Source organism: Haliotis cracherodii, unplaced genomic scaffold (assembly GCF_022045235.1).
Source record: "Haliotis cracherodii isolate W230 unplaced genomic scaffold, xgHalCrac1.p SCAF_14, whole genome shotgun sequence".
Classification (NCBI taxonomy): domain Eukaryota; kingdom Metazoa; phylum Mollusca; class Gastropoda; order Lepetellida; family Haliotidae; genus Haliotis; species Haliotis cracherodii.
The window spans coordinates 18,182,480-18,208,313 of record NW_027266269.1 but is presented as its reverse complement, the minus strand read 5'-3'; the positions used below and the strand labels follow the sequence as shown (position 1 = coordinate 18,208,313).

General features: G+C 41.5%; 1 protein-coding gene across 1 annotated transcript; it reads left to right on the top strand.

The window, feature by feature from the left end:
• Positions 1-395: 395 nt before the first annotated feature.
• Positions 396-21,615, top strand: LOC139460601 (apicoplast pyruvate carrier 1-like). Its single transcript, XM_071242067.1, has 11 exons — positions 396-504; positions 937-1,126; positions 3,029-3,155; positions 10,359-10,498; positions 11,202-11,334; positions 13,243-13,349; positions 14,021-14,141; positions 15,178-15,300; positions 19,831-20,040; positions 20,303-20,402; positions 21,551-21,615. The coding sequence occupies exons 1-11, from the start codon at positions 396-398 to the stop codon at positions 21,613-21,615; spliced, it is 1,425 nt and encodes a 474-aa protein (XP_071098168.1).
• The last annotated feature ends 4,219 nt before the right edge of the window (positions 21,616-25,834 follow it).

The following is a 25,834-nucleotide window of genomic DNA, read 5'->3' as shown; positions in this document are numbered from 1 at the left end:
GTGGGGTATTCATGTTAAACTGCGGCATGGTATTTCAGTGGGCTAGCACCATAAATCGGCATCAGTCCGGACTAGTACAAGCAGCCACACACACGTGCATGCACGTCGCTATATAAGTGCAATAATCTTGAATTTGACGCGACGTTAACCCCAATTTCACCCTCACCCTTCACCGTTTTTCCAAAAGACTTTTGCTACGTTTTCTATTATTACTTTTTTCAAACTCCGTCACAGACATATTAAAACTGAGCATATTTGCATCAAAGAAGGATAGTTCTTTATATTGATAGTCGCGTGGCTCATGACAGTGCTCTTCACTTTGACATGATCAGTCGTATCACGTCGTGCATGAAAGCAGAGAGCCAGACACATCAGGTATTCAGTTCACAAACACGATGGCGGACAGTGCCTGTTTCAGTGTATCAAGATGGCCTGTGAGAGGGATTGTAACTGTTCTGGGCGGGTTTCTCGTCCATTTGACCCTCAGCACCACCTATGTTTTCGGTAAGAGACTTTAAGTAAATTAACGATTTGCTTCAGATGATTTAGATCAGGTAATTATATCAAGAGCTTGGAAACCTCCAATAGGTACTGCTTCGGGACTGATGGTTTCTGCTGATCAAAAGCTTGTAAAGCTTGCTGAAGACCTATTCTACCCCGGATCATCACGGGTCCGTAAATATAGTAATTATTCGAATACTGGACAATATGTAATATATAATGATTATTCTAATGCTGGATACAACGTATATAAAATAATTATTCGAATACAGGAATTTAAAATTCCTTTTGTGGATGTATTGCATTTTTATCGTAAATTGACTGTGTTGTAAATGATAAAGTTTATGATCGTTTTGTTCTGTAAAACACGAAAAAGTTCATTAATTTGAAAAGTGATAACAGAGCACCCATTCACTTAATGATGTTTACTGACAGGGAATATGAACCCGTACGTTACCTCCTACCTGCGAGGGGGAGAGGAGAACTCCAGCGTGGGCTACACACAGACCATATGGATATCAACTGCCCAGGCTATGTCTATGGCGGGGGCAATGCCTATCTTGGGGTTGCTGGAACAACGGATTCATCCCAAATACTGTGTGCTCATTGGCTCGTGGACTTTCAGGTAACCTAAGCTGTTTTGACTAGAAATTGCCAACTCATAACAACGTAGATGGTTTCACTACTGTAATATTTACATTAAACTAATAACACGTGAAATTAATATGTGTATACAGAAATCGCTCCCAAGTACAATAACCTCTCCGTGGTCTAATGGTAGAGTGTCTGACTGGAGAGCGCAAGGTCGTTGGTTCGATCTCCGGCCGCGTCAAACCAAAAGACGTTAAGAGATGGCAGTTAATGTTACCCATCTATTATGGGGATAAAACAAGGAATGGTCGGCTCAGAGTCAATATAATGTGTGAGAGTGAGTTATTTCTGTTTGACTGCGGCAGGGTATTTTACTGAGCTAGCACTTTAAACCCGATTTTTGCGATACCACAACGGTACGATAAATCCGGAAACGTACCGCGGTAATTTCGCAAACGTCGCAAGATTACATGCTTCACGTTTATATTCTATACTCTCCACATATGTAAGTGTAACAAGAACCATAGTATCTGCTAGATTATCCACTTAACGGATACCAGACATGCATGAAACACGACCTAAAGGGTGGCTTTAATCACTGCCACATTATCTACGTTATGTATATCAGGGATACCAGAATAAAGACCTACCATGTGTCAGGGTTGCTTTAAGCACTGCCAACATATCTACGTCACGTATATCAGGGTTGGTTTAATAAAGACCTAACATGTGTCAGGGTTGCTTTAATCACTGCCACATTATCTACGTCACGTATATCAGGGATGCCAGAATAAAGACCTAACATGTGTCAGGGTTGCTATAATCACTGCCAGATTATCTACGTCACGTATATCAGGGATGCTAGAATAAAGACCTAACATGTGTCAGGGTTGCTTTAAACACTGCCAGGCTACCTACGTCACGTATATCAAGGATACCAGAATAAAGACCTAACATGTGTCAGGGTTGCTTTAATCACTGCCAGATTATCTACGTCACGTATATCAAGGATACCAGAATAAAGACCTACCATGTGTCAGGGTTGCTTTAAACACTGCCAGATTATCTAGGTCACGTATATCAGGGATACCAGAATAAAGACATACCATGTGTCAGGGTTGCTTTAAACACTGCCAGGCTACCTACGTCACGTATATCAAGGATACCAGAATCTCGAACTAACATGTGTCAGGGTTGCTTTAAGCACTGCCAGATTATCTACGTCACGTATATCAAGGATACCAGAATAAAGACCTAAGATGTGTCAGGGTTGCTTTAATCACTGCCAAAATACCCAAGTCACGTATATCAGGGATAGTTGAATAAAGACCTACCATGTGTCAGGGTTGCTTTAAACACTGTCAGATTACCTACGTCACGTATATCAGGGATGCCAGAATAAAGACCTAACATGTGTCAGGGGTGTTTTAAGGTATGTTGGGATTTCAAGAATCACTGGGTTTTTGTAACTCAGGGATGCCAGAATCCCTTCTTAACCTGTCAGGGGTGCCTGAATCGCCATTTAACCTGTCAGGGTTGCCTGAATCGCCATTTAACCTGTCAGGGATGTCAGAATCCCTTCTCAACGTGTCAGGGATGGCAGTATCCAAACTTAACTGTAAGGGATGCCAGAATCTCTACGTAACATGTCAGGGATACCGGAATCCCTACTAAACTGTCAGGGATGCCAGAATTCCCACATAAAAAACATCAAGGATGCAAGGCTACTTACGTAATGAACAGTGTAAAACATATTTGAAAATACAAGGATACTGGAGCAACCAAATGCTAAATACGCATGACGTGCGATGTAACCTGAGAGTCGAGCTGACGTGTCGTGCTAACTGACACGTGTTCGTCGTTCAACTTCCTGAAAATAAATTGTGCAATGATGTAGCTACCTATGTGTCTAATAGCATGACGCAATGTTGTTCAGTCTAGGCATGGCTTTGACCTACTGGACGGTCCGCCACTCGCTGGGATTGACGATCCTGACGTATGGCGTTGTTCACGGTGCAGGCAAAGGAATGGCCTACCCAGCAGCCGTCAAATGTGGCCTTGAGGTAGGTCGACTGTCACTAAGGACATTAACATACAACTGATGATATAGAAACAGTGAAGTAAACTAGTGTTGCCGGCTTTGATACCAGGCAAACAGCAGTTTGATGTAACATCTTCGATTTAGTGATTTCAATAATCAAGTTTATGATATGTTATCGAATTGTGATATCTTTTTTTTGTGAAGTATCAACGTGAACACACTTGAGTATCAACATGAACACACTTGTGGGTATTGTAATTAATAAAGTAAATTGTATATAGCCAGTGATTAGTTGTCAGGGATTTAGTACTATTTAATGTAAGCAGTTGTGAGAAAGGTACTATATTTAGATGCTCGTGCGATGTGTAAACTTCCGGAATACCGTGGACTGTAGTAGTGTGTTATAGAAACATGTAGAGTATTCTTTGTTGTGATGGCACTGTGTGGAACTTTCCAGTAACTAGTATAAACGTATATAAGGGGACAAGAGCGTTCCTCTTGTATCTCTCACACATTTCATTACACCAAGACTTGTGATGATTTGACCTATTGTATTATTTTCACTGATTTTTGCTATCACCACTGTATTTTGTATTTGATAGTGATCACTGTCATCACAATATATACTGTCATTGAATATAGTGCTACCACTCTGTTGTGTACTGCAAATGTAATTGATGTGCAGTAATTATTTTAGATTTGTAAACTTAGTGGATTTTGTAATATTCTCAACAACAAAGGTTCCTGTGACACCAATATTTTACTGTATTTTTCAAACAAGTAAAAGTTTGTTTTTCAATATTGTAGTACATGTATGGAATCAAGTCACAAAAACGCAACTGCTACAGAAAAGCATGCATTCCGTGCAAAAGTTGACTTTTATGCAAGCCTCATGCATTTCACTACCCAAGAATGGGTATAAAAACATGTTCTTTAACTGGATTCCATATGCATTGTTTAGCATGGTGCTGACAACAACCACTCAGAAAAAACCAACAAAATCACGCAATTATTCATCATTACGAAATGCCACGCCTGTCCGGAAATGAGTGTCTGCGAGCCATTGGTATGCTTGAAGCAGGATCGAGTCAACGTGATGTTGCAAGACAATTTAACGTCCACAGAAACACCATTTGGTGTTTATGGCAACGTTGGCAACAGACGAAAACAGTCAGAGACTATCCTCAGAGTGGCAGGCCACGCGTAACCAATAATTGAAAAGACAACTGGATTCGAACAACACACCTACTAAATCGATTCCAGCCAGCAACAATGACTGCAAGAAGCATCCCTGGCCTTCGACGAATATCTTCACAAACCGTGCGTCGTCGCCTCAGATGTGCAGGGATTGTCGCCAGAAGACCCACCAGACGTCCCATTTTGACAGGAAACCACCGTCAAGCACGTCTACAGTGGTGCAGACAGCGTCTACACTGGACGGCCATGCAGTGGGGACAAGTTCTATTCACTGACGAGTCTCGTTTTCACCTCAGCCGCATTGATGGACGGATTCGAGTGCACCGACGTCGAGGTGAACGTTACGTCAATCATTGTGTCATGGAAGAAGATCGGTTCTGGGGCGGCAGCGTTATGGCATGGGGTGGGATTAGAGCAAGACAGAGGACCCGTTTGATACTGGTAGAGGGAAATCTCAATGGACAGCGCTACCGCGACGAGATCATCGGCCCTGTTGTTCTACCGTTTTTGCGTCGTCATTGCCCAGGCATTACCTTTCAACATGACAACGCCCGGCCTCATATTGCTCGACTTGTTCAGGATTCCCTTCAACAAAACAATGTGAATGTCATCCCCTTGCCGGCTCGCTCCCCTGATCTCTCACCAATCGAGCACATAAGGGATGAGATGGATCGGCGCCTTCGACGTCATCCACGTGTTACACAGACACTCCAGGAACTTCGAAACATGCTCCAGCAGATATCGACAGATATCCCACAAGACTTTGTGCGACGCCTGGTCCATTCCATGAGACGAAGATGTGTTTCTTGCATCGCAACCAGAGGTGGACAAACACGCTATTGATTTGTAAATTGACATTTTGGCATGTTCATGTTTTTTTTTATGAAATCACGCATTTTCTGAAGTCAGTATGGCAAATTAAACCATTTGAACACTTACAGGAGTCTTTTATCGGTTGAAAACCGAAATTGTTTCAGATTTGGTAAAAAACATAACTTTGCATTAAATCTTCTTCAATGTCAAAGGAACTTTTGTTATTCAGTTTATATTTGTTGATTCCATTTGTTGGTTGTCAGTTGGTTCCACATTAAATTGTTTTACGTGCAGATTTCTGGGTTAACATATTGTTTCAATTTAGGAATCGACACGTAGCACAAATTGGGGGCTTGTCTGGGATTGAAAAATAATATATCATAAATCATTTGTCAAATCACTGGAAAAACATTTTATTGTCTATTATTATATTCCAATATTCCAATATTCACTATGGTGTTTAATGTAAATGAGTTCGTTAGTCAGCCTTCTACGGAACAAGTCTGTATGATCCAAAAGTCCGAACTGGTCGAATTGGCCAAACATTACAAACTTGACATCAAATCGGCTATGCTTAAGGCTGGTGTCAAGACAATTTTGAAGACTTACCTGATTTAGGAAGATCTTTTGGATGATGATGCTTTGGCCTTTATTGAAGAAAGATCTGGCTTTTTGGCTTTGAAGAAATTAAAATTTGCAAGAGAAAGATTGGCTATGGAAATTGAAAATGAAACTCGGTTTGGAGAGAGAATGTAAACAGAAAAATTGAGAATTGAAGGAGAAAAAGAGAAAGAAAAGGAGAGAGAATTCCGGCTTGAAGAAATGGAAGCTGAGAAAGAAAATGAAAAATAAAGATTGAAAGCTGATAAAGAAATTAAGCTGAAAGAACTTGAATTACGGAATGATTTCTCTCATCATACTGTAAGGTGATGAATTGTTTGATCTTCCAAGCAGATTAGATATCTTCTGTCTTCTCTGAACTTGATCTTGAGAAGTTTTTCATACATATTTCGAAAAGGTGGCTAACAGTTTGAAATGGCCTCAGTGGACCACGTTGTTACAAAGTGTGTTAAGGGGATAACTCAGGAATGTTATTGTGCCTTACCTATTGATAGGAGTTCTCATTAACAGGTTCTTAAGGATGAAGTTTTGAAGGCTTATGAAGTAGCTCACGAAGCCTGCAGGCAATAGTTTAGGTTTGCCAAGAAAAGGGATGGTTCTTCTTTTGTTGAGTTTGCAAGGGAGAAGGAAACTCTGTTTGATAGGTGGTGTACTTCAAAGGAGGTCAGTGGTGATTTTAATAGTTTGAGGCAGTTGGTGTTTGGGTAATGGGGGAGGTAGTTGTTGGAGAACAGTCATCAAAGTCTGTTGTTGTTAGACTGGAGTACTCACCTTTTGTTCGTGAAGGTTTTGTGTGTTTGAGCCCATTGCCGTTTTGATGGTTACAGGTGCTCTTCAAACTCTGATTTTGAATGGTATTTTTGCCACTTTCTGAGGAGTTATCAGTGAACTCTGTTGTTTTGTTATAGGGTTTATGTGGTTGTACCTCTCCATTTTGTGAATTTGAAGACAGATTTGGTTCTGGGTCAGTCAAGTTGGGGGGTTGTAGAAACTCTACCTGTAAAAGGTGTAGATTTGCTCATTGGGAATGATTTGGCAGGGGGAAGATTTTTGGCTGATCCTGTTGTTTTTCTTGAGCTTAGCACTTCGGAAAGTACTGAAAATCTTGAAAAGAACTCCAGGTATTTTCCTTCGTGTATGTTATTCCTGCTATGGCTAAGCAAAGCTCTTCTGGGACTGATTCCAGTCATGATTTGGCTGGCACGTTCGTGGATCATTCTCTTGACCTGTCTAACTTTTCGAGGGACAGTACTAAATATTTTGACAGTTTAGCTGTTGAGGAACCAGTTCATGGTAGGAAGCAGATAGTTAAGTTACGGAGGAAGATCCAATAGTTCTCAAAGCAATTTTTGCAAACCTAATCAGAAAATCCCAGCCACACCTTTGAGCCCAATTCAAGAACGTTTCAGCAGGGTCATCATTGATTGCTAAAACTAAGTCAGGAAATGAGCACATGCTTCCTATCATGTTTGTTTCCACAAGGTTTTCAGGGGCTTTTCCTTTACTGAAAACTACAGCTAAGGTTATTATCAAGGCCTTGGTAAAGTTCTTCAACATGATTAGTTTGCCTAAGACTTTACAGTCAAGGCTCTAATTTTATGGCAGGTGTTTTCCAACAGGCTGTGCGCCAATTAGGCATAACTAAGATTAAGTCTAGTGCATATCATCCTGAATTTCAAGCAGCTTTAAAGAGGTTTCATCAAACACTTAAGAACATGCTAAGGACTTTCTGTTTCGAGACTGAGACGGATTGGGATGAAGGCATTCATTTGTTGTTGTTTGCTGTAAGGAAGTTTTAGTCCTGTTGACCTTGTCATTGGCCTATCTGTTCGTGGACCTTTCAAACACTTGAAGGAGCATTGGCTTAATGATAGGTCTGACATGAGTTTGTTGGAGTGTGTCTCATCATTTCGAGCTAGACTTTCAGGAGCTTGTGATAACACGAAGAAAGCCCAGGACAAAATAAAGTACATTCTGACAGTCTCAAGAGAGAAATGTCAGTCTTGACGATAAAATCGTAGCGTTTTTGCCAAGTCCTGGTCAACCTTTACACATTAGGTACCACGGTCCATATGTTATTGACCGAAAGGTCAGTGATACTGACTATGCTGTACAAAAAACAGACCACCGTAAGAAGACACAGCTTTGTCATGTCAATACGATTGGAAAGTATCATGAAAGAAATGACAATATACCTACTCGGTGTGCTGCCACTGTGTTGCCTGTAGATATTGTATCAGGGTGTGTTACTGATGAGAATTGTAACTTTGTCAGGTTTGAAGGCATTGCTGACTAAACTAGCCCTAAGCGAAACAATTCTGAAGTTTTAGCTAACTTGGTTGCTAAGTTAAGTCATTTGTCATCTTAGCAAACGGCTCAAGTGTCAGAGTTAAATTCAAAAGTTTGCTCACGTGTTCACGGATGTACCCGGATGTACAGATTTAGTGTCTCATGATGAAGATGTGGGCGACGCTGTGCCTGTGTAACACCATCCCTCCCGGATGAATCCAATCAAGCTTGAAGCTCTGAAGAAGGAAATTCAATACATGCTGGGCAATGACATTACAGCCAATCCTGAGGGTGTCGAAGCCTACTTTGACAATGTCATCAATCATTCCATGGTGTAGGACGAACACCTGAAGAGGATCGAGAGACTCACTGAAGACTGGTTGACTATTATCTTAGTGGAAAGAAAGTGGGGAAGATATATCAAAATTCCAAGTTCCACTAAACATAAAGAAATTTACTTTATGATTACTACCGTAATTGTTGTTAAAATTTCTCACATGCGGTAGCCCCTCTCACTAATTATGTTGCTACTCACAAGTGTGTCAATTCAATTCAATACTCACAAGTGTGTCGATGTTGCTACTCACAAGTGTGTCCATGTTGCTACCTACAGGTGTGTTCATGTTGATACTCACAAGTGTGTTCATGTTGCTACCTACAGGTGAGTTCATGTTGATACTCACAAGTGTGTTCATGTTGCTTCTCACAAGTGTGTTCATGTTGCTTCTCACAAGTGTGTCGATGTTGCTACTCACAAGTGTGTCCATGTTGCTACCTACAGGTGTGTTCATGTTGATACTCACAAGTGTGTTCATGTTGCTACCTACAGGTGAGTTCATGTTGATACTCACAAGTGTGTTCATGTTGCTTCTCACAAGTGTGTTCATGTTGCTTCTCACAAGTGTGTCGATGTTGCTACTCACAAGTGTGTCCATGTTGCTACCTAAAGGTGTGTTCATGTTGATACTCACAAGTGTGTTCATGTTGCTACCTACAGGTGAGTTCATGTTGATACTCACAAGTGTGTTCATGTTGCTTCTCACAAGTGTGTTCATGTTGCTTCTCACAAGTGTGTTCATGTTGCTTCTCACAAGTGTGTCCATGTTGCTACTCACAAGTGTGTCCATGTTGCTACCTACAGGTGAGTTCATGTTGATACTCACAAGAGTGTTCATGTTGCTTCTCACAAGTGTGTTCATGTTGCTTCTCACAAGTGTGTTCATGTTGCTTCTCACAAGTGTGTTCATGTTGCTTCTCACAAGTGTGTTCATGTTGCTTCTCACAAGTGTGTTCATGTTGCTTCTCACAAGTTTGTTCATGTTGCTACTCACAAGTGTGTCCATGTTGATACTCGCAAGTGTGTTCATGTTGATACTCGCAAGTGTGTTTATGTTGATACTCACAAGTTTGTTCATGTTGCTACTCACAAGTGTGTCCATGTTGATACTCACAAGTTTGTTCATGTTGCTACTCACAAGTGTGTCCATGTTGATACTTACAAGTGTGTTCATGTTGCTACTCACAAGTGTGTCCATGTTGATACTCACAAGTGTGTTCATGTTGCTTCTCACAAGTGTGTTCATGTTGCTTCTCACAAGTTTGTTCATGTTGCTACTCACAAGTTTGTTCATGTTGATACTTACAAGTTTGTTCATGTTGCTACTCACAAGTGTGTCCATGTTGATACTTACAAGTTTGTTCATGTTGCTACTCACAAGTGTGTTCATGTTGATACTCACAAGTGTGTTCATGTTGCTACTCACAAGTGTGTTCATGTTGCTTCTCACAAGTGTGTTCATGTTGCTACTCACAAGTGTGTCCATGTTGCTACTCACATGTGTGTTCATGTTGCTACCTACAAGTGAGTTCATGTTGATACTCACAAGTGTGTTCAGGCTGATACTTACAAGTGTGTTCATGTTGATACTCACAAGTGTGTTCATGTTGATACTCACATGTGTGTCCATGTTGATACTCACAAGTGTGTTCATGTTGCTACCTACAAGTGAGTTCATGTTGCTTCTCACAAGTGTGTTCAGGCTGATACTTACAAGTGTGTTCATGTTGATACTCACAAGTGTGTTCTTGTTGATACTCACAAGTGTGTTCATGTTGCTACTCACAAGTGTGTTCATGTTGATACTCACGAGCCTGTTCATGTTGACACTCACAAGTGTGTTCATGTTGATACTCACAAGTGTGTTCATGTTGATACTCACAAGTGTGTTCATGTTGATACTCACAAGTGTGTTCATGTTGATACTCACGAGCCTGTTCATGTTGATATGCTTTTGTTCCGATTCAGTGGTTTCCTGAAAGGAAGGGTCTGGTAACCGGTCTGATCATTGCTGGAATAGGCGGCGGAACATTTGCCTTCAATGAGGTCATCACACACTTCATGAACCCCAACAACCTCCTGCCGGAAACCTCCCAACATGGCGACTTGTAAGTAACACCTGCTTTAGTTACACCAACAACCTCCTGCCGGAAACCTCCCATCATGGCGACCTGTAAGTAGCACTTGTGACTAGTGACTGCGAGACTCTCTCTGGTCTTTTTGAGTTTGTGACATCACTGGGGGCGGTGCGGTAGCCAAGAGGATAAAGTGTTCTCTCATCACGCCGAAGGCTCGGGTTCGATTCCCCACATGGGAACAATGTGTGAAGCCTTTTTCTATTGCCCCCCCCCCCCCCCGTGAATTTGCTGGAATATTGCTACAAGCGGCGTAAAACCATACTCACTTACTCACTCACCGAAATTGCATTTAATGCTAATATAACTTCCCGAAATTGTAGCATTAACTTAAGAAGCACAAGAAGTAACTTAGAGCGTAGTACATCTTTGAAATTGCCAGAAACATTGTGTTAGACGTCACTACAACTATCTAAACGGCGTTAACCCCACGGTAGCCTGACAACAGGGAGTCTAAAACAAGATAACAAGATAACAAGAGAATTACCATCTCACCACATTAATCGTGACATTGTCCAAATCGGTCTGTCACTTGTGCGAACTGGTCATGTTTGTGACATCCTTGCAAAGGATATCAGTCACATGTTTGTCTTGTCTTTACTGCATTGATGAAAGGTTACTTGCATATATATAATTAACCAATCACTATCATAGCGTATCAACGATTCTGTTACAGATATTTTAGACAGGCTGTACTACTCGATAAGGTCCCTTACTGCTTCCTTCTACTGGGTGGTGTTGATGCTGGTATACAGCTGTTGGGGGTACTCCTCATTGGCAAGCACGAACCGGCAGCGCCAGCACCGGAGGTCAGTATTATAACTAAGAGTTTGTTGCTGAGTTGTTTAACTCCTCACGCAGCAACATTCCAGCTATATGAGAATGTAAATAGTAAGCGTGGACCAGGCACTCAGGTGCAACCTCCCCCGTAGTCGGAGTATGATGACACGCACCCAACCCTGTCCCATAGTCTGATCACCCGATCTTCCAACCCGGAATCGCCACGGGATGAATCTGTGAAAGAGTAGTGAGTGAGTTTGGTTTTACGCCGCTTTTAGCAATATTCCAGCAATATCACGGCGGGGGACACCAGAAATGGGCTTCATACATTGTACCAATGTCGGGATTCGAACCCGGGTCAGGGACATGCTCACCCTTTTCGCGAACACCTGGTGTGATCACTGATATTCAGTGGTCCATTCGTAAAATTTTCACAGATATTTTACCATTTAGGCCAACTGGAATCTGTTTCCGCGGATAATCAACACTGGTTATTCACTTGCATTGACATCTTATATTTACCAGCCATGTCGTTCCTGGAATGCGATACTTACATGACTGGCCACTGACCACAGTTTCTTGAAGTATGACATTATAAAGACGACATTGTATCAGTGTTTAACAAGTACATATACCATTTCAGTCTAAAAAAATCGTGTACCTTAAAGATGGGTAATTGTAAAACACATCTTACACTTAGAAGGAAAAGAGCAGCAATGGAGGTTTTCTCACATGTTTTCTTAATAATATTTGACGTCAAAATACAAATCATACTTCAATATCACTTGGAGGTTTGGGGTGTACAGATACCCATATTGAAGAGTGAGTGAGTGAGTGAGTGAGTGAGTGAGTATGGCTTTACGCCGCTTTTAGCAATATTCCCGCAATATCACGGCGGTGGACACAAGTAATGGGCTTCACACATTGTACCCATGTCGGGAATCGAACCCAGGTCTTCGACGTGACGAGCGAACGCTTTAACCACTAGGCTACCCGACCGCCTATTGAAGAGTGCAGCCTCCTGATACCTGGGTATAGATGTGACCCACCGGGAGAAACGGGACCGTATGGGTGCTATGATACAATTGTGCTATGACGTTATTGAGAAAGACGTTAAACGTCAAATTACTTCCGTAAAAATCGCCATGTGTGCGGAATGTAAAAACTATCTGTCTCCCGTTAGTTCGTAATGTAATAAAAACATTATTTCAAAACATTTCAGAATACATGTGTACTTCTAATTAATCAGACATTATATCCAAAAAATGCAATTATTACGTAAATAGTCATAAATCTGAAAATGGGACTTTGCCAAAAATGAGTCCAAATGTTTGATGCCATCTATCTAATTAATCAATATGAATTGAAGCTCATCAATTGTATGTTGGTGGTGTCAAGATACTGTAGCTTTAAGCTATGATAAGAAGTCAAAATGTGAATCCTGCCCTTTAGGTCCCTAACCTGGCGGTTGGTCACGCGTGTGGTTGGTTATGTTCAGGTGGCCTACATACAGACCACGTATATGCAGATTGTACTGATTCCGTGAATACACACAAAACCAACCTTAGGGTCATCAATAGTTAGTATCTAGTGCAATAGGTAAACACATCTTAAGGAAGGAAATTATCTTAAATTGATATTTCCTTGATCACTTATGATATACTCAAGTAATTCCTTTTCTCAATGAGAGACGAAAGACATCCATCGGAAGATGATGATTGGTCATGATCATATTAGCATGTATCAGAATTTTTGCCTGATTTATTTATCTGTTTTGGGTGTGGACAGATCACGGGCACAGTCCATTTGCACTGAGTATAATATCAGTACTGTGTAGCTGTAGATTTGACGAACTACTTTCTTGTTCTTGTTCCCGGCGAATTGATACTACTTTCATTGTAAGTCTACCAGCAGTGACACATTGATCTATCTACCAGAACTCTGCTCTCACAGAAGAGACACAGATGGACCACGTCCTTGACTGCCCTGAAAACAAGGAGAATTGTCAAGACGGAGAAGGATCAGGGGCGAAAACAAAATCAGTGTAAGTTTATGAGAGGCTGATTATGGATGAAAGTTATTATTTCAGTTTAGGAAAAACCACATAACACTTCAAACAACAATAATAAACACAATGTTCAGAAAGCTAAAACCCGTAAATACAGTTGTTTGGTGTGTTTTCTGAGTATTTGATCGATCATCTAATTCGCCCGTTGTAGACGAGGTTACACGTAGACCTTGTTATTTTCCTCAGAAACGACTGCCCAAAATGTGCGTCATGTCGATATTGATGTTTGTCATTACTGACTACTCTGAGGGTTGTTTTAGAATTCAGTGATTGGTTATATTGGTTCTCATAATGTAGGACATCAGGTTGACAGCCATATTATTCGTTCGTATTGTTGCCTGAGCATGTTTGAAATCTCTGCAGCTATGCACAAGACACGTTTTAGTTACTTTGAATACCGTACATTATTATTATTTCTTGCAAGACAAGTCAACTTTTTGTTGTTAGTGTTTTTAGATCAGTCAAACGAAACTACTGGACTTTGTATTTGTATCCCCTTAACATCAGTGAGTGAGTGAGTTAGTGAGTGTCTGGGCCTCATTCAGATGTTCGCTCACAACACCCACGACTTTGTCAGATGATATTACATATACATTCAGCATGCACCAAGAACCCAAATGTTATGTGCAAATTATATTTCGCTTCAGCGTTGAAGAGCAGACCGATTATGCACCCTGGGAGGTTCTTCGAACGAAGATATTTTACCTCATGTGGGCGATATACGTGTGTGTCGTTCTTGGCATCTTCTTCATAACCAACTTTTATAAGGTATCAGTCGGACTCTCTCTCTCTCCCCCCTCTCTCTCTCTCTCACTCACTCTCTCACTCACTCACTCTCTCTCTCTCACTCTCTCTCACTCACTCTCTCTCCCACACTCACTCTCTCTCACTCTCTCTCTCACTCTTTCTCTCACTCACTCTCTCTCTCACTCACTCTCTCTCTCTCTCTCTCTCTCCGTGTGTGTGTGTGTGTGTGTGTGTGTGTGTGTGTGTGGACGGGCGAAATACAAAATTGGCGCAGGGGTCCTTCAATACCACAACAAGCACTTACATGCTAAAGTGGTACTTCAGTAACATCACTTGTACTTAAATGGTAAATAGTACTACAACTCCATCTGAGTGCAAATATGATACACTAGTACTTCAATGCCACCACCAGTATTTGAATGATAAAGTGATGTTTTAACAACCCCACTGGTATGTGAATCGCACATCGCAACTTCAATACCTCCAAGAGAACTTAGGGGCACGGGTGGACCAGTCGTCTAAGGCGCCGCGATTCGCCGTGCAGAGTTGCTTCCCTTTGGCACGCCAGAAACCTATGATTGTGGGTTCGAATCCCGGTTCGCCCCGAATATGTTTCTAGGTTTGTCAGCACAATACCCATGCTCAAGGGATTCATCGAAGTGGTAAACGTCTGAGGCCTGCATCACTTCGGGCTTTCCTCTCACATTAAGCTGACACGCCGTGATATAATTGGGACACTGTTCAAAGCGGCTTTAAACCCAACTCACTCACTCACCCAAGAGTACTTAAAGTGTAAAATGGTTCTTCCATGCAACCACTGGTACTAATATGATACTTTAATACTTCATTTCTAATAACAGTACTTAAATGGTTGTACTTCAATGCCAATACTAAATAAATGCTTTGGTACTTTGATGCCAGCTCTGGTATTTACACGCCAGCACCACTATCCCGGCACTGCTTCTTGACTCATTCATGTATCTTCTAATACTGCCCAGTACTAACTGTCTGATAACTATGGTTGCCAACCCTGTTCAGAGAACCATATTTGTTGCAGACATTCTCCCAGACATTCATAAAGGACGATCACTTCCTGTCTCTTGCTGGGTCAGTCAGTTCAGTTTTAAATGCTCTGGGTCGACCGTTCTGGGGAGCAGTTGGCGACAAGCTTGGCTATAGGGTAAGTGTAGTGTGTAGACGTGAGTGGAAAGCTGTTTATAAAGCCTCATGTCAGCATATTGTCTGTGGAACGCCAATGAATGTATGGAAACTAAGAGCTGATAGCTCAAATATACAGACAAACACCGTTGTGTCGAAGTTGAAGGGACCTTCGTAAATACTTCAGATATCCGAGGTTCGACACAACCGAAAAATGATGAATAAAGAAGCAATACGTAGGGAATTCTTACTTCGAGACAACCGTAATTTCGACACATCAAAGTTCGACACAAAGGTGTTTGACTTTAATTATGGTGAATCCGGGTGTATTACCCAGGAACAACCGACCCTGGCATGGCTAATCTTCAATACAAAAGTTCACACGAAAGAAATAAAAAAAACCCAGTTCTGGTAGGGCGAACCACATTGACAGGCAGATGTTTCTTCAATACAGTCCTACATTAATTAAAGTTCAGTTGGCTTTAGAAGTAACTACTTTGGCTTAAATAATAGTCAGTCTTCGCCTTCCATTAAAACTAAATCTGAGCCTGACTGTAGGGTTGTTTTCGTTGTTTGCAATCAGCGATCGTATTTTGTGTGTTTCCATGGCATGCTGGCGACAATGACTGATGTGAATATTTTGTACAGGTTGGTGGTTTCCGAATGTTTTAGATTGTTTAAGACTGTTACAGCAGTAGGTACAATGCATGTCAGATAAATGTTCTCGAGTATGGTGGATTTCATGGAACAAAGATCTGTCCTGATGGTCCTCCTCGCAACCAGCGACTGTAACCCGGGTATCAAAGAAACCCACTGAAACCAGTACTAGTCATGAAGGCTCCTAGTTGTACCAGGGCCATCCCAAACTGCACAGTGCTACTCAGTATGAGGTGTAATGAACATTATATACACATGTACGTGGTCGTCGTCCATTTGTTGACATTTAGTCATTGATATTTTCAAAAGAGAAAGGGTAACACTCCCGTAGTGATATAATGCCATTCTTAATATTATCGACGATTGAGACGACAGTTCTCTCAATGAAGTAACTGTTAGAAACAGCCTATGGATACAGCATTTGAGTGAACCGCCTCATATACCAGGTAGTTCCAAATTATTTGCAGCCATGTTTGTCTACAGAAACATTAGAGAAAAACTTTGTGAACATATATGATACACGTGTGTTACTCAGTAGTGTCTTGAGAACGCAGACACTGTATCCAAGTATGGAGATTGAAGGTGTGTCCTGCTTGCTGACCTCATTTGCATTTATATCGGATCTGAAATCAAGTTTATCGGATTGGCTTATCACATCGATAACACTATCCAGTATGATAAATGCATGGTCCGAGCACATTACAAAAAGTACTCTCCTTTTCCCAAAGAAAACCGCACAGCTCACCGATATCAGTTAGAAAGGACAACGTATGCTAAGGTATGCAGGACCTACAAAACGGAGGTAATTAATTAGCAACACTGAAAGACGATATGCAGATGCGTTCATATGAAAGGAAATGAGGCTTTGTACATATATGCAACGGGTTGAGGCGAAAGGTTTCCTGTAGACATTTTCTAATATTTGAAAATGAAAAATCCTTTGTCCTAACCTGAGTTTCTAGGAGATGTACAAAAGGACTGTTCAAACTTATGTGTCCTACAATGAGATAGATTGGTTAAAAAATCACATTTTCACTTCATATTACATTTTAAAACTACAGTATCTTAGGACCACACAAATACAATAGATTCATAATCTGCAATTTATGTTTGTTACAGAGATAGATGGCATGAAATATTTGGACTCATTTTCTGCAAAGCCCCATTTTCAGACTTATAACTGTTATGTAATGATTACAGTTTTTAGATATAAAGTTTTATTAATTAAAAATTGACATGCATGCTGAAATGTTTTTATTACATTTCAAAATAACGACAGAAAAATAAGATATGTTTGTACAGTCCGCACACATGGCGATTTATACGGAGGTAAATTAACGTCAAACGTCATTCTTTATGACGTCACATTTGTTTCTGATACAATTGTATCCTAGCACCCATAAGGTCCCTTTCTCCTCGAGGGTCACATATGGTGAAACATTCATCTTGATTCACGGAATTTCTAATACTAGATATTACAGTAGAAGTTGGAAGAAAAATCATGCCCATTTCACTATTTTTTAATGTCTGTTTTGCGTCACTGGGTCACAAAGGCACGTATCAAGCTGGTCTGTCAAACTTCAGTAAAGTGGATAGGACAATCTATAGGTTACACAAATATTTGTGAAAGATCAATGTGGTCACACAAATACATTCAAAGGTAACCTTGATACGAACAATTAATGCAACTGTTACGTGTCGATTCCCAAATTGAAACACTATGTTAATCAAGAAATCTGTCCTGTATGTAAAACTAGTGTGAAACCAACAAACAACCAACAAATTGTGTACGATCAACAAATGTATTACACAATCCAGTAAGTTTACAAATTCGCACAAATTACTGCACAGCAAGTACAATGGCAGTACACAATAGTGCGGCAGGACACAATAGAGTGGCAGTACACAATAGAGCGGCAGTACACAATAGAGCGGCAGTACACAACAGAGCGGCAGTACACAATAGAGCGGCAGTACACAATAGAGCGGCAGTACACAATAGAGCGGCAGTACACAATAGTGCGGCAGGACACAATAGAGCGGCAGTACACAATAGAGCGGCAGTACACAATAGAGTGGCAGTACACAATAGAGCGGCAGTACACAACAGAGCGGCAGTACACAATAGAGCGGCAGTACACAATAGAGCGGCAGTACACAATAGAGCGGCAGGACACAATAGAGCGGCAGTACACAACAGAGCGGCAGGACACAACAGAGCGGCAGTACACAACAGAGCGGCAGTACACAATAGAGCGGCAGTACACAACAGAGTGGCAGTACACAATAGAGTGGCAGTACACAATAGAGCGGCAGTACACAATAGAGCGGCAGTACACAACAGAGCGGCAGTACACAACAGAGCGGCAGTACACAATAGAGCGGCAGTACACAATAGAGCGGCAGTACACAATAGAGCGGCAGTACACAATAGAGCGGCAGTACACAATAGAGCGGCAGTACACAACAGAGTGGCAGTACACAATAGAGTGGCAGTACACAATAGAGCGGCAGTACACAACAGAGCGGCAGGACACAATAGAGCGGCAGTACACAATAGAGTGACAGGACACAATAGAGCGGCAGTACACAACAGAGCGGCAGTACACAATAGAGCGGCAGTACACAATAGAGTGGCAGTACACAATAGAGCGGCAGTACACAATAGAGCGGCAGTACACAATAGAGCGGCAGGACACAATAGAGCGGCAGTACACAATAGAGCGGCAGTACACAATAGAGCGGCAGTACACAATAGAGCGGCAGTACACAATAGAGCGGCAGTACACAATAGAGCGGCAGTACACAATAGAGCGGCAGTACACAATAGAGCGGCAGTACACAATAGAGCGGCAGTACACAATAGAGCGGCAGTACACAACAGAGTGGCAGTACACAATAGAGTGGCAGTACACAATAGAGCGGCAGTACACAACAGAGCGGCAGGACACAATAGAGCGGCAGTACACAATAGAGTGACAGGACACAATAGAGCGGCAGTACACAACAGAGCGGCAGTACACAATAGAGCGGCAGTACACAACAGAGCGACAGTACACAACAGAGCGGCAGGACACAATAGTGCGGCAGGACACAATAGAGCGGCAGTACACAACAGAGCGGCAGTACACAACAGAGCGGCAGTACACAATAGAGCGGCAGTACACAATAGAGCGGCAGTACACAACAGAGCGGCAGTACACAACAGAGCGGCAGTACACAACAGAGCGGCAGTACACAACAGAGCGGCAGTACACACGTGCAAGCTGCTTCCAAAGCTGGTTTCCGAAACGCGTGCGAGATGAAATGTGTGCGAGATGAAATGTGTGCGAGAATGTGTAAGAGATGCGCAAACACGCAACTGTCCCCTTATATATATAGTCCAACTCACTTCCAGAACAACACAGAATATCCCATACCAGTCTACGGTATACCGGAAGTTTACACACCACACCAGCATCTAAACATAGTAACTTCCTGACGACTGCTTACCTTAAATAGTATAAAATTCCTGACGACTAACTACTGCCCAAATACAATGCAATGAGCGTCTACCGAATCTCAATAGACGCAATGTAACACAACCACAATCATTGTTAAACATTAAAATACTCTGCCCCATAACACAACCTACAGTTCGCTATCGATGTATCATTGGTCGCACTTGATGAGCACACTAAAGACAAAGAAGCACTTATAAAACAGTAAAATACGGTTATAACGAATTCAAAGGAACCACTAATATCAGTTCGTAATAACCGTAGTTCATTATAAACATATATGTAGCACATATGCAGCAAACAGACGGAAATACAGTTCGTTATATCCGTCACTTCGTTATAAGCGTGTTCGTTATAAACGACGTTTACTGTAATGTTATTTGTGACCTAAACAGGAAAGTCTTGTTGTTGTCTGCGCCATATTGGGAAGTGCAGCGGCGACCTTCACCTTGTGTGAGTATGGCGGGAAGGTGATGCTGATGATCTGGATGTGTCTGATCTATGGGACGTTCTCCGGGTTCTACTGCATCATGCCTTCCCTAAATGTCTCCATATTTGGACACAAGTACTACAGCTCAAACTACGGCCTCTTAATGTCGGCTATGGTGAGTAGATTCTATCAATGTTACATATACTGACAGAAAGGAACCCGCTACTGTTGTGTAAACCCAATGTTTCTTATCTAAAACTTCACCTCTCGGCCAATCCAGTAATATTTTCTAGAATAAATGGACCCACTGTTGAACGCCTGCTGCCACTCGGTCTTCCCTGATGTTGGCCATCCAAGTTCGCAACCAAACTATTGGTCACTTTTAACAGCGATATTACACCTTCTCGTGAATTTTAATTCATTGTGGGTTATTTCAGATCGTGGTTCAAATTGCTGGAGGTCTGTTGACGTCCCAACTGAAAGACAGCATCGGGTGGAAAGGCATTCTCTACATCGGAGCAGGAGGGGTGTTTTTCAGTATGTAATTAACCCCTAACTCACGCATACTGATAAAGAGAGTGTGTGAGTGAATGTTGTTTAACGCTGCAGGTAACACTAATCCAGGTGTATCATGTCAGCATGTAAATATACGAGTCTGGACCATGTAAACCAGTGACTGAAACCATGAGCAGCGCTCCACGACATCTGGCAGGATGACAAGGGATCAGCTTTCATACAGAGCCTGATCCAGTTCAATCGTATCTTATGATCAGAAGTGGGGAGTTGGGGACCCAAGGCTCCACCAAGAGGTAGCTTCGAACTGAATGAGTTGAACACGACCAACAAGGAGATGCGTGGTGATTGAAACTAAATATGGGAGGACTTTGAAGGAACGCATGTGTTGGCACCGAGATTCCGTGGGGGCCCCGAACCTAGTGTGAGAGGCTAGTGAAGTTGTGATCATACGAGGTCCTTACTCTTCACCCAGGGACTTCTTTAGTATTGAAGGACAACACGATGTAACATCATGCAGTATTGGTGATTTTCCATGCGTACATCTACGTCTTTATTACCCATAAGGGGAAGAAGATCGACTTGATAACTTTCCAATATTTTGCACATGTGCATTTTAGATTTTCAGTGCTGATTGGCCTTTTGAAGCGATATGACATCATAGTGTTTCATTGTTGACGTCATTCCTTGTTTATTACGTCACAAATTGAAATCATGACACCATCTGAACAAGAAGCTGTCTTAAGTCATATTTCTCTGTTACGGTTATACTTCATACGTTTTTCTTCATATTCTTTTTTTCATAACAATGAGTAATGTATAGAATGTCGTGTCATGTCTAAATGTTCCTCGTTAAATGAAAGATGACAGCTCGGGACTTAATCCGGCAGATACTGCGTAATTTCTCGTTCCTCGTTGTTTTTCTCTCTAAATCTGTCACAGTGAGGTATTACATGCAAGTAACTAGTACATTGCCTTCAGCAGAACTCGGCACTAAAATGGTTGGCTCAGTAAATATAGAGTTGGTTCTTCCTGTGTAGTCTGTAATTCCTGATACAAAACACTGGTGGATTTGTGCACACGCTTGTTATAGCGATACAGCCGAATACTTCATGCATGTGTAAATTTATACTTTTTTTGTTACAGGATTTAATTGCTATATGTTATTCCAGGTCTGATTCTGTCGGTGGGAATGATGATACATCACCGCCGACATTGGAAGAAGCACCGGATGTGACCTGAAACGACTTCCGGTTGTAAATCTGCAAAATAACGAGATGTACGTCTATTCATATCCGTGACGTCATCGTCTAGCTTGTAGATTATACAAACGCGTATTTACATGCAACAACGGTGTATCTATCAGACTTTAGTAAGATGCTTTCAACTTCTGAAAGAACTCGCAAACCTTAAAAAAATGCTAAAGGTTAATAAAACAAATTATGACAAGGGCGGGTAACTCCAAATTCAGGACCCAATAATGAGATCTTTGCAAGGACTGTATCTAATTTACTGTTGTAAAAATAACTTAATCCCAAATCTCAGGAGTTCTGTCCTTGAAGTTGATGACTAGTATTGTTGAGCTACGTTAGGGAGCCTATCAGCGTGTATGGCTCAGCCTAAAGAACAGTATTACGTAATGCCTGTGCATCTGGCGTATCACACAATAGGCTCTTCAATGGCATGATCAATAACATTTCTCTCATCTTAAATAATCTTTACATTCCCTCGTTGACCTGAGGTTTTATTGAACAAATTTTTGGATGTTTTAGAAATGAGGCCTTGCGGGTTTAATACATCTCATGCAGGAGGATGGTTTTCTTTCCAGCCTCCCCCCGTCTTTCCCCCATGTCATTAGATTCCATTTGACGTGTATGCATGCATGTAATGCACATTACTTATCTTGACATCTCTTTTCCGTTGTCCAAATGCTTTCTAGTTGTTTGCAATATAATCCTTTGCTGTGATTCTTAGCAACTCAAGTCAAAGTATTGGCCGCTAAAACCCCTTAAACTATAGCCCCACCATCACCAGAAACACCAGCATCCTTAATAATAGTTCACCCATAGTGCCAAACCGAGAGATACTTAGTCACCTCGTATTTTTATTTTTCTGTATTTGGAGATTTCTTTGCCCTTGAGGTACAATAAACACTGTCATTGCTGTTGTTATACTCTTTCATCTGTCATCAATGGACACCAACATTTACAGGACAAGTTAAAGAGGCGTCATCAGCCATCACCCGCCTCACCGAGTCTAACAACCCGATCCATGGGTTGCTGGGGACCAATTCTAACCCGGAATCTCCACGTGTTTAGGAAGCCTCACATTCGTCACCACTCGCCCCTTTCCGTATCCTAGAAGAAGACTCGTCCCCCTATCGATGAATGTTACCGAGGCAAGGGAGTTTTACTGACTATAAAAGTCCTGTTTCCACCCTTGCCGAACTAGGCTGGAATTAGCGTATTTTCAAAATCTGTTCATGTTTTTAATCAAGGTGCTCACGTGATTTCATGTACTTTGCGAAATATAGACCCGTTTTAAGACAGTATAGATCTTGATCGATGATTTTGTTTGAAGCAAATGTAAAGTATATCAGACGTGGAATCTGACTGGTCAGTGGGGGGAGGGGGGTGGGGTGGGCATAGAAGGGACACGACTCGTAATAGCAACTGGCGCTACGATCGAGCCTAGAAATTCAAGCCTCATTCGGCAAGGGCGGAAACTTGACTTTACAGTCAATTAACTCCCTTGCCCTGGAAAGGTGAATGCCCCGATATTTGCTATTCCCGTGGGTTCTTTTTCAGACAGAATATTGTTTCAGTCAGGCAAGGGAATTCCTGTCTTTGAAAGCGGAGCCAAATTGATTTTTTTACCCAAATGTATAATAGCGACGTGTATACACTACATGTGAAAGAAAACAGATAAAAACCCCGTGAAGATCCGGGTTAGACTAGGTCTTCAGAAACTCATGTTTGTAAGAGGCGACTAACGGGATCGGGTGGTTAAGCACGCTGACTTGATTGATGCACGCCATCATATCCCAATTGCGTAGACCGATGATCATGATGTCAATCACGGGACTGTCTGTTCCAGACTTGATTATTGACAGACTGCCGTCATATAGCTGGAATATTGCTGAGTGAGGCGTTAAACAACAAACAAACAAACAAACAAACAGAACATTAAAAATAACGCCACCTTAGCTACCAGGTCTCATCAAGTGACTTAAATAAAAATGGTACACTTACACTCGTACATGGACAAATATGTGGATGTTGTGTACAAATTTATTTCATAATATAAAACGAAATTACATTGGAATGGTTTAAAACACATAAAGTTTCACATACTTGACATTTGACATTGAAATATGAAACATTCAACAACTAAACACGTGTGTCTAAATACAATGTGCAGGATACAGAACGTGAGACTCACAATCAGTCAAGTGTTACCACAGCATGTTTCTATTCTTATCACGATATGCTGCACGTGATTTCCTCATCAGGTAATCAAACCCGGGTATTCGGTGTGACGAGTGAACACTTAAACCACTAGGCTACCACACCGCTTATCGTAAGGTTTGAAGTGTAGTGTATGGTAAACACATTTAGTTCGAATCTTGGATGTCCTGCAAACAGGTTTAAGATTCAAGGTTTCGGTATTGTTTGATGTGTTGATGTTGCATAAACGTAGTCCGAATAACCGAATCTTGGATACCTGGTAACAACCTTTTAAGGATAGAAGTCCGGAAAGCCGAATCTTGGATACCTAGTAACAACCCTTTAAGGATAGAAGTCCGGATAGCCGAATCTTGGATACCTGGTAACAACCCTTTAAGGATAGAAGTCCGGAAAGCCGAATCTTGGATACCTAGTAACAACCATTTAAGGATAGAAGTCCGGATAGCCGAATCTTGGATACCTGGTAACAACCCTTTAAAGATAGAAGTCCGGATAACCGAATCTTGGATACCTAGCAACAACCCTTTAAGGATAGAAGTCCGGATAACTGAATCCTGGATACCTAGTAACAACCCTTTAAGGATAGAAGTCCGGATAGCCGAATCTTGGATACCTGGTAACAACCCTTTAAAGATAGAAGTCCGGATAACCGAACCTTGGATACCTAGCAACAACCCTTTAAGGATAGAAGTCCGGATAACTGAATCCTGGATACCTAGTAACAACCATTTTAGGATAGAAGTCCAGATAGCCGAATCTTGGATACGTGGTAACAACCATTTAATGATAGAAGTCCGGATAGCCGAATCTTGGATACCTGGTAACAACCCTTTAAAAATAGAAGTCCGGATAACCGAATCTTGGATACCTAGTAACAACCATTTAATGATAGAAGTCCGTATAGCCGAATCTTGGCTACCTAGTAAGAACCCTTTAAGGATAGAAGTCCGGATAGCCGAATCTTGGATATCTAGTAAGAACCCTTTAAGGATAGAAGTCCGGATAGCCGAATCTTGGATATCTAGTAAGAACCCTTTAAGGATAGAAGTCCGGATAACCGAATCTTGGATACCTAGTAACAACCCTTTGAGGATTGAAGTCCAGATAGCCGAATCTTGGATACCTAGTAACAACCATTTAATGATAGAAGTCCGGATAGCCGAATCTTGGATACGTGGTAACAACCTTTTAAAAATAGAAGTCCGGTTAACCGAATCTTGGATACCTAGTAACTGTCCTTTAAAAAGGTAGTCCAGTTAACCGAATCGTGTGTGCCAAGTGACATCCCTTTAGAATAGAAGTCCGTTTTATAAGGATTCCAGACAAACTAGGTTTCAATGTTTATGCATCGACATAAATCAAACGCAGAAATCTTCGATCTTGGGTCGACGATACGAGGACAAAACGAATCGTTAACTAAATGATTTCTGAATAAACACACATCTGATTCTTTCAGTTTCGTTCAAAATATTGGTTTTCTTTGAACATAGTACTATTGAATTTATTTTAGATCTTTACAAATAGAGCTGTACGCATCTCCATTAAAAGTAACATATTAAATAATACAGTAACATGGTGTCTTTTTTTAAATACGAAAAAAAATGTTACAGCTGTATAGAGTGCAACCTCGTTAACACGACCTCCATCTTCATCTATCAGACGATGTAAGGTAAAGTCCCCTCCAGAATCCCTATTGTATTGCATCCGCTTGCCTCGAGCTACGGATAAGTCAATATAGTCAATGGACTTCGAATTAATGGGGTTGTACTCAGCAGGATTCCTATTCGGTTTCATAGGTGTACAACTTTTCCTGAACACTATATATGGGGCGCAATTTGCCCAAGATATTAATTCCAGTTGTGTCCGGATATGTCAGCCTCCGTGCTCGTGGGTTTTCACCGAACCGACAAATGTCTAACTTCCCTATGGGCGCGCCCCCCCCCCCCACCCCCCCCCCCCCCCACACACACACACACACACAAACCACCA

Bases quoted from the DNA above. Each gene is read 5' to 3' on its own strand.
- LOC139460601 (XM_071242067.1), top strand. From the start codon at position 396: ATGGCGGACAGTGCCTGTTTCAGTGTATCAAGATGGCCTGTGAGAGGG. The intron at 11,335-13,242 runs GTCAGTATTATA...TCTATCTACCAG, and splicing joins CGGCAGCGCCAGCACCGGAG to AACTCTGCTCTCACAGAAGA. The intron at 20,403-21,550 runs GTATGTAATTAA...ATGTTATTCCAG, and splicing joins AGCAGGAGGGGTGTTTTTCA to GTCTGATTCTGTCGGTGGGA.